Source organism: Neoarius graeffei, chromosome 8, assembly GCF_027579695.1.
Source record: "Neoarius graeffei isolate fNeoGra1 chromosome 8, fNeoGra1.pri, whole genome shotgun sequence".
NCBI classification, from domain to species: Eukaryota; Metazoa; Chordata; class Actinopteri; order Siluriformes; family Ariidae; genus Neoarius; species Neoarius graeffei.
In genome coordinates, this window is record NC_083576.1 from 10671072 (window position 1) to 10685008 (window position 13937).

The 13937-nt window shown below is 40.2% G+C and overlaps 1 protein-coding gene across 2 annotated transcripts in view; it reads left to right on the plus strand.

The window, feature by feature from the left end:
* LOC132890444 (A disintegrin and metalloproteinase with thrombospondin motifs 2-like) overlaps positions 1 to 13937 on the plus strand; it is a 344549-nt gene that overhangs the window by 277161 nt on the left and 53451 nt on the right. For both annotated transcript variants that reach the window (XM_060927282.1, XM_060927281.1), the window contains 2 exons: positions 13087 to 13243; positions 13434 to 13539. In XM_060927282.1, coding sequence (XP_060783265.1) covers positions 13087 to 13243; positions 13434 to 13539 — 263 coding nt within the window. The remainder of the gene's footprint in view (positions 1 to 13086; positions 13244 to 13433; positions 13540 to 13937) is intronic.

The following is a 13937-nucleotide window of genomic DNA, read 5'->3' on the forward strand; positions in this document are numbered from 1 at the left end:
TGGCCGAGGTGTCTGGGGAAAGGGAAGTTTGAGCTTCCATGCTCAGACTGCTGCCTCCGCGACCCGGTCCTGGATAAAGCGGAAGAAGACGAGACGAGACAGTTTGTCCATTTTCCTCTGACCCCTCTTATCAACACGGCGTTTCCACCCACAGAACTGTCCCTCGCTTAACTCAATGTTTTTTGTTTTTCACACCATTCTGTATACATTCTAGAGACTGTTGGGTGTGAAAACCCCAGGAGATCAGCAGTTTCTGAAATACTCAAACCAGTCCATCTGGCTCAAACCAACACCCATGCCACAGTGAAAGAAAGTCACACTTTGAGATCACAATTTTTCCCATTCTGATGTTTGAACACTGTGAACATTCACTGAAGCTCTTGATTTGTACCTGCATGACTGTATGCATTGTGATGCTGTCAAGGGATCGGCTGATTTAGATAACGACACAAAACAGCGGATGGATGGATGGATGGATGGATGGATGGATGGATGGATGGATGGATGGGTGTTCCTAATAAAGTGGCCAGTGAGTGTGTATTGAATGTAAGTTGCATCATATTTACTTAGCTAAATAAATGTATTCGCTAGCTTCATACATCTAGTTGATATGGTTATCAAGCTGACCAGCAAAGCTAGTTAACTATCTAGTAAGTAACATAGCTAGGAAGTTACACTGACAGGTCACACACAGCTAGTTAAAATCACACACACATTATGTCTTTACTAAACAACAGAACACTAAAAACAAAATGGTAGTTAGATCATCAATTTGTCATATTCTTAAAACTTCGTTGTATTAAAATTTAAAGTGGGCTTGCCCATAATAATACATCTGATGTTGCCTTATTGCCATATTTGGTTAAAAATCAGGAACTGTGGAAGATGGCTGTCCATAATACCAATAAAGTATGCACTGTGGTACTTCTACTCTTTTACACACTTGTTCACGCATTCTTTCATACATACACACCCTTCCTGCCTCAGATGGACACTGTCCAAGTACTAGGGCATGTTTTTCTGGTGGACTGAGCAAACAGGAACTAAAAGCATGTTGTTCCCAGGGGGAGTGTTTTCAAAGTAGCACACCTTCACAGCTCTGCAAAAAAAAAAAGCACTCCAAACACTGATGTTATGCAACTGGCTTTTGGATGCCCCTGAACCCAACCCCTTACCATGTCCCAGTGGAACGCAGAAAAGCATTCTGGGAAGTAGATGCAAGATAAACAAACAATCAGTGATGGCCCTTCCTCATTCATAAATATGGAGCTGTAAAATCTCCATCTCTTCCTGCTTGCTGTAAGAGGAGATGAGATGAGAGGATGTCGTGAGATCAAGTGACACACTACCCCAACGCTATCTCCACCATGATAGGCTTCCAAGACCCATCTGATCTTAGTGGCATTCACAAACAAAACCACTCACTCCTCACTCAGCTCAACACGCATTCATGTGTGTTTTTGTAACAATGAGCTCTGACTGAGGTTTATGACCTGAAGAGTGAAGATCAGCATCCAAACAAACCAACTTAAAATCAGTCAGCAGGTTCTCCACAGGCTTGGGCAATGTGATGAATCAGTATGAGGCAGTCTGGTGAAGGTTTGCACATTCAACTTCCTTTCTTTTCACATGACCTGATTTTTTTTTCCCAACTAGAAAATGTATTTCAGTAGTTAGAAATGGTCTGTTCTTCTTAGTTACATGTTCTGACTGATGTAATCCATCAAATTCTCACCACAAGGGTGGGGCTGGCATCTCATCAAGGGTGCATTTCGAGCTCGCACCAAGTCTTCCCAAGATAAGGATCCACCTTGACAAGGATGAAGTGATGACTGAAGATGAATGAATGATTGTCAGGTGAACCTATGACAATGCTCTCCATGACCAAACAGAGTGACTTTCAAAGCATTATTTGGGTTGTTTCTGAAATTGCTGATCTTAGTTGGACCAGGTCTTGATTTTTTGACCTTTGTACTTTGTCATCATCCTGCCTGGTGGTGTAGTGGTTAGCACTGTTGCCTCGCAGCAAGATGGTTCCGGGTTTGAACCCCATGGCCAAGGGGGGGGCCTTTCTGTGTGGAATTTGCATGTTCTCCCCATGTCTACGTGGGTTTCCTCCACAGTTCAATGACATGCAGGTTAGGACAAATACCCAGCCACTGGGGTTGTACAAGCCAGTGCATACTTAGTGCCGGTCCCAAGCCCGGATAGATTGGGGAGGGTTGCATCAGGAATGGCATCCGGTGTAAAACTTTTGCCAACTCAAATATGCGGAACAGACCCGCTGTGGCGACTCCTAACGGGAACAGCCGAAAGAAGAAGAAGATACTTTGTAACCAACCCAGTGACCTTGTATAAAACTACAATCCTTCTGATGTAGTCATTCCAGGATGTCTTGCTTCCAGCATCATGAGATCTTCTGGATGACCATACTCAGCACTGGGGCAGATGGTGTCCCTTGTGCTGATTTGGAGCCTTTGTCATCTTGGATTAAATAAATAACACACACTGTCCCACATTTACCTGCCAGCCAAATCCAGACCTGCTTCTGTCATTCTATCTAGCACCCTCTACAGAGCTTTGCTTCTCTCTGGCTCTAAACCATTAAACCTTTTCCACCTTTGTCTCGCATTTCCCTCTTATTCTATCACCTAACCAGTCAGAAACACCTGTCTATAATTCCATTATATCCATCCTTCTCTTTCTCATCCATGCCCTGTCTGGATGCCTTTGCCTCCTCGGGCCCAATCAGCATGCAGCCCTGCCTGTCTCACCAGCAGGCTGTCCATCATCCCCAATTACTGTGGCAACCGTTGCCGGCGGCAGCAGCGCAAACTGATCAACCAAGTGACCCCAAGTACCATAAACAAGACTCCTGCATCACGTGTTTGCCTTCCCATCTGCTCTCTGGAGAGAGAGAGAGAGAGAGAGAGAGAGAGAGAGAGAGTGTCCTTGAGCTGACACACCCCAAACATGTGTATTTGGCAGATTTTAGAGTAGCAGAGATTAGGAGATTAGGATAAGGAGATTAGATGGAGAGTTAAAGCCAGTTAGATCTTAATCAGAGTCTGTTTGTTTGTTTTCGAAATGGTAAAGACCAGACAATGTTCTGTCATATGAACCTGTTCAGCATTAGTGAAATGTCTCCAATATAGCATAAACCATTTAGGGGAGAGCTGCTATAGGAAAATCATCAACAACAGGCCTGACACAAAGCAGAGCTACTTTTACCACCTAGAAGTTGGGTATTTTTCAATAATGTTACATCCGGAAGTGTTTTATTTCTATGACACCACATCAGTTTGCCAATGCAAACACGTTTCTCTCCATTAAAGAACAATGCTGTTGTTTTTTAGCTCATCCGGCCACAGGCCAGGCTGGATGAGCTTATACAATGAGGTTTGCTTCATTAAAAGCGGAAGATTTAGAGAGAATTTTGAAAGTGAAAGACGTGCTGAACACCCGAAAGGCTACCAAAACTTCCCTGGATATTCTTCACGCATTTAATCTTCTGCATTAAATCTACGGAAAAACTGGAAAAGAGACACGTCTGAGACATAAAAATACCATGCTAGCGAGTGACTATGACAGTTTGTACACAAACATGGCCGCAAGGTTTGCTTCATTAAAAGCGAAAGATTAAAAGCAGAAGATATATTTTGAAAGAGAAAGACGCGCTGAACACCCAAAAGGCTACCAAAACTTCACTGGATATTCTTCATGCATATTTACAAGAGAAAAACATACCAACAGACATAAAAAAAAAAAACTGGAAAAGGGAGCAATAGCGGAAATATTGTCAAAGTTCTACTTGGAGGTGAGGAAAAGTGACGGCGACTTTTACAAGAGGACTTCACTCGTGGACTTCACTCAGCAAAACCCTTTTGTTTTGAACAACTGCAATGTAACAATTAACTACGACCAAAAATAACTTTGAACTTGAACTGTCAACCTGGATATAGCTTGGATATAAGTTGGGTTGTTCAGACTTTTTCGACTTGTACACAATTTTTATTGTTAGAACTTTGACTTTGTACAGTACATTGGATCGACAGAACATTGAATTACATTCGATCAGAATCAGCATTCAGTGTTGGTAAGTTACCGCCCTGTTCTTAACTTTTTGTAAAATCTATAATTGTTCCATCCAATGTGTATGTATAATAATAATAATATTGGCTGGCTTTTTTTGTGGTATAACCCCGATTCCAAAAAAGTTGGGACAAAGTACAAATTGTAAATAAAAACGGAATGCAATAATTTACAAATCTCAAAAACTGATATTGTATTCACAATAGAACATAGACAACATATCAAATGTCGAAAGTGAGACATTTTGAAATTTCATGCAAATTTTGGCTCATTTGAAATTTCATGACAGCAACACATCTCAAAAAAGTTGGGACAGGGGCAATAAGAGGCTGGAAAAGTTAAAGGTACAAAAAAGGAACAGCTGGAGGACCAAATTGCAACTCATTAGGTCAATTGGCAATAGGTCATTAACATGACTGGGTATAAAAAGAGCATCTTAGAGTGGCAGCGGCTCTCAGAAGTAAAGATGGGAAGAGGATCACCAATCCCCCTAATTCTGCGCCGACAAATAGTGGAGCAATATCAGAAAGGAGTTCGACAGTGTAAAATTGCAAAGAGTTTGAACATATCATCATCTACAGTGCATAATATCATCAAAAGATTCAGAGAATCTGGAAGAATCTCTGTGCGTAAGGGTCAAGGCCGGAAAACCATACTGGGTGCCCGTGATCTTCGGGCCCTTAGACGGCACTGCATCACATACAGGCATGCTTCTGTATTGGAAATCACAAAATGGGCTCAGGAATATTTCCAGAGAACATTATCTGTGAACACAATTCACCGTGCCATCCGCCGTTGCCAGCTAAAACTCTATAGTTCAAAGAAGAAGCCGTATCTAAACATGATCCAGAAGCGCAGACGTCTTCTCTGGGCCAAGGCTCATTTAAAATGGACTGTGGCAAAGTGGAAAACTGTTCTGTGGTCAGGCGAATCAAAATTTGAAGTTCTTTATGGAAATCAGGGACGCCGTGTCATTCGGACTAAAGAGGAGAAGGACGACCCAAGTTGTTATCAGCGCTCAGTTCAGAAGCCTGCATCTCTGATGGTATGGGGTTGCATTAGTGCGTGTGGCATGGGCAGCTTACACATCTGGAAAGACACCATCAATGCTGAAAGGTATATCCAGGTTCTAGAGCAACATATGCTCCCATCCAGACGACGTCTCTTTCAAGGAAGACCTTGCATTTTCTAACATGACAATGCCAAACCACATACTGCATCAATTACAGCATCATGGCTGCGTAGAAGAAGGGTCCGGGTACTGAACTGGCCAGCCTGCAGTCCAGATCTTTCACCCATAGAAAACATTTGGCGCATCATAAAACGGAAGATACGACAAAAAAGACCTAAGACAGTTGAGCAACTAGAATCCTACATTAGACAAGAATGGGTTAACATTCCTATCCCTAAACTTGAGCAACTTGTCTCCTCAGTCCCCACACGTTTACAGACTGTTGTAAAGAGAAAAGGGGATGTCTCACAGTGGGAAACATGGCCTTGTCCCAACTTTTTTGAGACGTGTTGTTGTCATGAAATTTAAAAATCACCTAATTTTTCTCTTTAAATGATACATTTTCTCATTTTAAACATTTGATATGTCATCTATGTTCTATTCTGAATAAAATATGGAATTTTGAAACTTCCACATCATTGCATTCCGTTTTTATTTACAATTTGTACTTTGTCCCAACTTTTTTGGAGTCGGGGTTGTATATGAGATCTATTCCATTCAGCTCCTCGTCTTCGACTCGTTCAGTATCATGCTAGCTGAATGGAATAGATCTGATATACCACTCAACGCCAGCTGATATTATTTAAATATATAATGAGGTTTTTTTTTTCATTTATGTGCATGGAATAAGCTGGAAAATACGAAGCATTAAGCTGTTAAACCAGGCAAAGTGAAAGACTTCAGTTCTTCTTCTGTTGAAATATTAAGTAATCGCTTACTAAAATAGTCCTCTGCTATTTTAATAAGTGATGATAGCGTGATTAACACTACGAGTGATGTTAAGAGTGACAGCTTTGGTGTGAGTGCAGGTTTCAGCACTTGGCTTCTCCACAGCAACATCGCTCTCTACTGGCCAGACATGATCGCTGCACTCGTTTTCAGCGTTCGGAATTCGGCTCCTGAGGTCCATGAACTTGACGGAGTGGAAAGGGAGAAAGGCAGTTTCAGGACACACATCTGGAAAGGATCTTCTGCTTGCGGTGGCCACGTCACAGCACAAGTTGAATTACTGTCTAATGTTTTGAATCCGCGAGTTGAACTTGGAACAGCAGCGTGAGCTGTGTATCAAACTATTTCACGAAATGTTTTCAAATATAACACATTTTAAGGACAGAAAAATAGGAACAGATAGAATTCTGGTAAACCTGTGTCTTTAAGAGAAGAGTGAATAGGTGTGTGGAGGTTTTTTTTTATCCCTTTTGGGTGTCTTTTTCTCTCTGTGGCTTGTTTACACAGCACTGTATACTGTAAAGCATGTATCGATTTACAGATTGTATGGACAGCATAATTTTTTTAGTCATTGAAGTTGTTGCCTTGTTAATTAAGTAAGGATTAAGGGCATGACGAGCAACTGAGAACTGCAGTCCCTGACCACCCAAATTTAAGAAAATAGTGATTTTTGGATACTATAGGACACCAGAACAGACTGATTTTGTGGCTCAGAGGGATTCTTTTCCTTCCAGATGTTATGAAATGATTCGTGCAGCTTTTATAATGAATTTCAGTTGTCGTATCTCTTTGAATTTCATCCATGAATTTCGGCTGGACAAACTAGGGAACAGACAGTGCACAAACTAATCTCCTGACAAAACATGACTATTTCAAACTTGAAAGTTGTAAATATGTTGAGAAATAGGTCCCCACAGTCCAAAGACATGCAGGTTAGGTTAACTGGTGACTCTAAATTGACCGTAGGTGTGAATGTGAGTGTGAATGGTTGTCTGTGTCTATGTGTCAGCCCTGTGATGACCTGGCGACTTGTCCAGGGTGTACCCCGCCTTTCGCCCGTAGTCAGCTGGGATAGGCTCCAGCTTGCCTGCGACCCTGTAGAAGGATAAAGCGGCTACAGATAATGAGATGAGATGAGAAGTTGACTTGACTTGATTTGACTATATTTTAAAGCTAGACGGCCTTTCGATTTCATAAAATCGGTGAAATTTAGTTCCTTCTGAAATTTGGAACTAATTTGGTCATTGTTATACATGTTTATTTCTGTAATATCTCACAAAATATCAGGCCATTCTGTGGCTGGGAAGTTATTTAATTTGAGGGGATTAAAGCAAAAAATGTGCATGAAATCGCTCGCTTCTTCACGCAGTCAAGCAGACAGAGGAAGGCCGTGTGTGTGCGCATGCGCAGGTTTACCACCTTCTTCTTCTTTTGGGTTTTGCAGCAGCTGGCATCCACAGTGTTGCATTACTGCCATCTACAGTTTTCCCTTTGAGCGTGCACTGACAATTCCATCATTCTGTCGCTAAACGAACAGCTGATCACACCGAGGTGCTCGCTGAGCACTGATATTTATTAGTTTGGTCCTGCGTTTCCTTTCCTTTGTATATAACATAACGTCTTTTCTTCTTGCTTTCCGTTACTGTAGTCGGTCTTTCACGTTTCATTCGCACACTCACGTCCTCCGTTTTTCTCTCCTGTTTCAAATTTGTTTCCTACAATGCCTTGCACGAATAGGGAAAGCCCACCACGTGATGCATGATGTAGTATCTAGAATTGGGTCATGGTGAAGCAGGAAAAAATAGCGGAGAATTTAGGGCCACTTGGCACTAAATTCATTAATTATTCTGTTTAAAAACAAACTAATAAAACTGGAAGTCTGTGATTTGAATTCAGTAGCTTTCAGTCCACTAAACAAAAATAACTGGGTGTCTGGAAAAATCTTTTTATGACCTACACTTGAAAAATCTGAAAGGCAGTCTAGCTTTAAAGATGACATACAGTATTACACCCCTTTTCCACAAGTTGACACAGTTCCCTGAGGTCTTAATGAAATGTCTGTGACATGTTTTGGTCAAAATACCACAAGGATAAAACACCACAGCTCCTGTCTAGACAGCCCTGTTCAAAACCGCCAATTTGAGGAACGGCCTGTTCCTTTAAATGATAATGATGCCCTGCTTCCCCCCCCCCCCCCTTCTGCTAGTCAATCAGGTAGCACTTTCATCATGAATATTCATACACAAGCCATGAGATTGACCTGCTATTCAACAGTTTGGTACTCTCTGCAATATCTTATGGTCTTCCAGTTTATGGCGCTGCAGAACCTGAACTCGCCATCGTTCAGAAATGTTTGGACAGATGCTACAATCGAAAGTCCATCAGCGAGAGAACAGATACACTACCATTCAAGAGTTTGGGGTCACTTTGAAATGTCCTTATTTTTGAAAGAAAAGCACTGTTCTTTTCAATGAAGATCATCTCATCTCATTATCTCTAGCCGCTTTATCCTTCTACAGGGTCGCAGGCAAGCTGGAGCCTATCCCAGCTGACTACGGGCGAAAGGCGGGGTACACCCTGGACAAGTCGCCAGGTCATCACAGGGCTGACACATAGACACAGACAACCATTCACACTCACATTCACACCTACGGTCAATTTAGAGTCACCAGTTAACCTAACCTGCATGTCTTTGGACTGTGGGGGAAACCGGAGCACCCGGAGGAAACCCACGCGGACACGGGGAGAACATGCAAACTCCACACAGAAAGGCCCTCGCCGGCCCCGGGGCTCGAACCCAGGACCTTCTTGCTGTGAGGCGACAGTGCTAACCACTACACCACCGTGCCGCCTCAATGAAGATCACTTTAAACTAATCAGAAATCCACTCTATACATTGCTAATGTGGTAAATGACTATTCTAGCTGCAAATGTGTGGTTTTTGGTGCAATATCTCCATAGGTGTATAGAGGCCCATTTCCAGCAACTCTCACTCCAGTGTTCTAATGGTACAATGTGTTTGCTCATTGCCTCAGAAGGCTAATGGATGATTAGAAAACCCTTGTACAATCATGTTAGCACAGCTGAAAACAGTTTAGCTCAGGGGTTTTCAAAGTGTGGGAGAGTCAGCCCCCCCTCAGAGAGCAAATAAACAACAGCGCCCCCCCCCCCACACACACACACAATTTTTGTTGTTGCTATACTTAATGTTCCATTCGTATTTAAAAAAATGGTTGTTGTACACTTTTATTTTTTTTCTTTTACACATTTTAAACGTCTGTGCTTTTTGAAAAATATTTTTTTACACATTTAAAACATATGAGCTTTATTAAAACATCTTTTTTTTTACACATTTTAAACATCTGTGCTTTTTTTAAACATCTTTTTTACACATTTTAAACATCTGTGCTTTTTTTAAACATCTTTTTTTACACATTTTAAACATCTGTGCTTTTTTAAAACCTTTTTTACACATTTTAAACATCTGTGCTTTTTAAAACATCTTTTTTACACATTTTAAACATCTGTGCTTTTTAAAACATCTTTTTTTACACATTTTAAACATCTGTGCTTTTTAAAACATCTTTTTTTACACATTTTAAACATCTGTGCTTTTTAAAACGTCTTTTTTACACATTTTAAACATCTGTGCTTTTTGAAAAATATTTTTTTACACATTTAAAACATATGAGCTTTATTAAAACATCTTTTTTTTACACATTTTAAACATCTGTGCTTTTTTTAAACATCTTTTTTTTACACATTTTAAACATCTGTGCTTTTTTTAAACATCTTTTTTTTACACATTTTAAACATCTGTGCTTTTTTAAAACCTTTTTTACACATTTTAAACATCTGTGCTTTTTTAAACATCTTTTTTTTACACATTTTAAACATCTGTGCTTTTTAAAACGTCTTTTTTACACATTTTAAACATCTGTGCTTTTTGAAAAATATTTTTTTACACATTTAAAACATATGAGCTTTATTAAAACATCTTTTTTTTTACACATTTTAAACATCTGTGCTTTTTTTAAACATCTTTTTTTTTTACACATTTTAAACATCTGTGCTTTTTTTAAACATCTTTTTTTTACACATTTTAAACATCTGTGCTTTTTTAAAACCTTTTTTACACATTTTAAACATCTGTGCTTTTTTAAACATCTTTTTTTTTACACATTTTAAACATCTGTGCTTTTTAAAACATCTTTTTTACACATTTTAAACATCTGCTTTTTAAAATGTCTTTTTTACACATTTTAAACATCTGTGCTTTTTAAGACATCTTTTTTTTACACATTTTAAACGTGCTTTTTTAAAACATCTTTTTTTTTTTTACACATTTTAAACGTCTGTGCTTTTTAAAAAAAACATCTTGTTTTATACATTTTAAACATCTCATAGCATCGTTAGCTAGCACCTCTTGGCAGACAACACACTGTGGCAGTGGAGCATCTTCAGATCCAGTCCATGAAAATCCAAACTTTAAATAATCGTGGTCATACTTCCTTCTTTTTTTGCTTGGTGCAGACTCTGTCTCCTCACTCACTGTAGCTTTAGGTACTAAAAATCGATCCATTTTGTCTCTGGCAAAGGCTAGCTGAAGTTCGCTAAATGTTCGCAATAGTAACTTATTCTGGTTTATTTTTCCTCACGTTGCACCCCCCCCCCCCCCCCCCCCCCCCCCCCGAAGAACTCTGGCGCCCCCTAGGGGAGGCGCGCCCCACACTTTGAAAAGCCCTGGTTTAGTTCTTTAGAGAAGCTATAAAACTGACCTTCCTTTGAGCAGATTGAGTTTCTGGAGCATCACATTTGTGGGGTCGATTAAATGCTCAAAATGGCCAGAAAAATGTCTTGACTATATTTTCTATTCATTTTACAACCTATGGTGGTAAATAAAAGTGTGACTTTTCATGGAAAACACAAAATTGTCTGGGTGACCCCAAACTTTTGAACGGTAGTGTACGTGTGCTGTTAGAAAAACAAGATAGGAACATCTTCGATAAACTGAAAATAATTAACAATGACCTATTCTTCCCCCTACTTCCACGAATTAAGAAGACTACATCCAGTCTAAGAAAGAACACCCTAAAGTTAAACAGACAGATTTAAGAACTCATTCTTTAATAGAATCATATTTACAGCGCTATCCACAATTATTGGCACCCCTCGTTAAGATATGTTCTTAGGCTTCTAATAAATTTATTTATTTTTAAAATAGTATCGGACAACAATGCAAAAAAAGAGAAAAATCCAACCTTTAACTTAAGTGCATTTATTCAGTGGGGGGAAAAAAATCCCACATTAAGAAATAATTCTTTTACATGAAATCATGTGTGCTACAATTATTGGCACCCTGATGTTAATACTTTGTACAACTCCCTTTTGCCAACAAGACAGCACTTAATCTTCTCCTATAACATTTCACAAGATGGGAGAATACAGAGAGAGGGATGTTCGACCGTTCCTCTTTGCACAATCTCTCTAAATCATCCAGAGTCCTGGGTCCTCTCCTATGCACTCTCCTCTTCAGCTCACCACACAGGTTTTCAATTGGGTTGGGGACTGGGATGGCCATGGGAGGAGCTTGATTTTGTGTCTGGTGAACTATTTTTGTGTTTAGGGTCATTATCTTGCTGAAAGACCCAGTGACGACCCATCTTCAGCTTTCGAGCAGAGGCCACCAGATTTTGACTTAAAATGTCCTGGTATTTCAAAGAGTTCATGATGCCATGTGCCCTAACAAGGTTCCCGGGGCCTTTGGAAGAGAAACAGGCCCACAGCATCACCGATCCTCCCCCATACTTCACAGTGGGCATGAGGTGCTTTTCCACATACTCATCTTTTGTGATGTATTAGAGTGTGTGTTGCCAAAAAGCTCTATCTTGGTCTCATCTGACCAAAGCACACAGTCCCAGTTGAAGTCCCAGTACCGCTTAGCAAACTCCAGACGTTTATGCTTGTAAGTGAGAAAAGGCTTTTTCCGTGCATGCCTCCCAAACAGCTTGTTGGCATGTACCGGTAGATAGCGCCTGATGGTTGTTATGGAGACTTTGTGACCCCAAGATGCTACTCTTTGATGCAATTCTCTAACAGTGAGCTTTGGAGAACTTTTTACTTCTCTTACCATCCTCCTCACTGTGCGTGGTGGTAAGATAAACTTTTATCCTCGTCCAGGCTTGTTTGCGACTGTTCCAGTTGTTTTAAACATCTTGATGATTCCTCTGACTGTAGATACGGGCCGGTGTAGGCGAGCGGCTATTTTCTTGTAGCCGTTGCCTGACTTATGAAGGTCGACACACATCTGCCTTACTTGAATGGTGTGTTCTTTTGTCTTTCCCACGTTGAAGAGTGGATAAGAGAAATAGGCCTCTGTGTCACATCATATTTATACCCCAGGGAAACAGGATGTGATGAATTACTAATTAAAGGTTCCTGGATACTCTGATCAACTTTATAAACCACAGTAGAAATGACAGAAATGCTTCAATTACATTTATTTTCTCGGAATTGTTATGGGTGCCAATAATTGTGGAACAGGTGATTTTATGAAAAATAATTATTTCTCAGTCAGGGATTTTTTTTAATTCACCTGAGTTAAGGGTTACATTTTTCTACAACTTTCAGTGTGAGATTATGCTTCTGCAATAAAAATTGAATTTATTTTAAGGAATTTAACACATCTTAACCGGGGTGCCAATAATTGTGGAGGGTGCTGTAAATATGAATTAGCTGTTTAATTACCAGCGTATACAATTAGCTAAGTGTTTCTTTGATTCTTGGTGTCTATGAATTTTTAGTGTTTATTATTATTATATATTTTTGTCTTCTGCTTTGCCATGTAAAATAAGATATGTATGTTTATTTTATTTAATTAAAGACCATTGATTTGATTCCTGGGTGTTGTATTTAAGAGTTTGTGGGCTGGTAGGCTTCAAATGTTTTCACTTGCAGCGTGCGTTATTTGGGAGTTTGGTTTTGGAAGCTGCTTGATAATTTATTAAGCATGATTTTCTTGTGTCTGATTCCAGTCCACGAATCTGATCGAGCTGGGAAACCCGTCTCAGAGTCTGGAGAACGTGTGCCGCTGGGCGTTCGAGCAGCAGAGGAAGGATGCTAATGACAAAGACTACCACGATCACGCCATTTTCCTTACACGCCAAGAGTTTGGACCAACAGGGATGCAGGGTACAGAACACACACACACACACACACACACATGTGCATTTGAGCACACACACACATGCATCACATCTATATGCAGTATTTATATCTCAGATGTCCATTGATAGTGATAATATCTTATCGAGTTGATTACGTGTACTGTATATGGGAAGAGACCCAAACTCTTAAATCACCTTGCGATGTGTTTGATCAGGTTACGCTCCCGTGACTGGTATGTGCCACCCAGTCAGAAGCTGCACTCTGAACCATGAGGACGGCTTCTCCTCTGCCTTCGTAGTGGCCCATGAGACCGGTCATGTGTGAGTATCTGTCCTACTGTGCTCTTTTCACCTGTCTCATTTCGTCCTGTCTCTGTTCTCGCTCATTTTTTTTTAACATTATATATTTTAGATTTTGTATTACTGGCTTTCAAAATGCAAACTGGTAAAAGACAACATCTGTAGATGACAGAGAAGACAGAAAACCCATTTGTTGTAAGTTCTGTCAGGACACTGCAGCAGCAGCACATCTAATAACATGCCTCAATTCCTTTTTATGATTATGTGACTCTTTGCTATAAATTACAAAGCACAAATTATTTGACGAACAATAGTTGTTGTTTACAAATCTGATGGTCAGGCTCTTTAGGCGGCACGGTGGTGTAGTGGTTAGCACGGTCGCCTCACAGCAAGAAGGTTCTGGGTTCGAACCCAGCAGC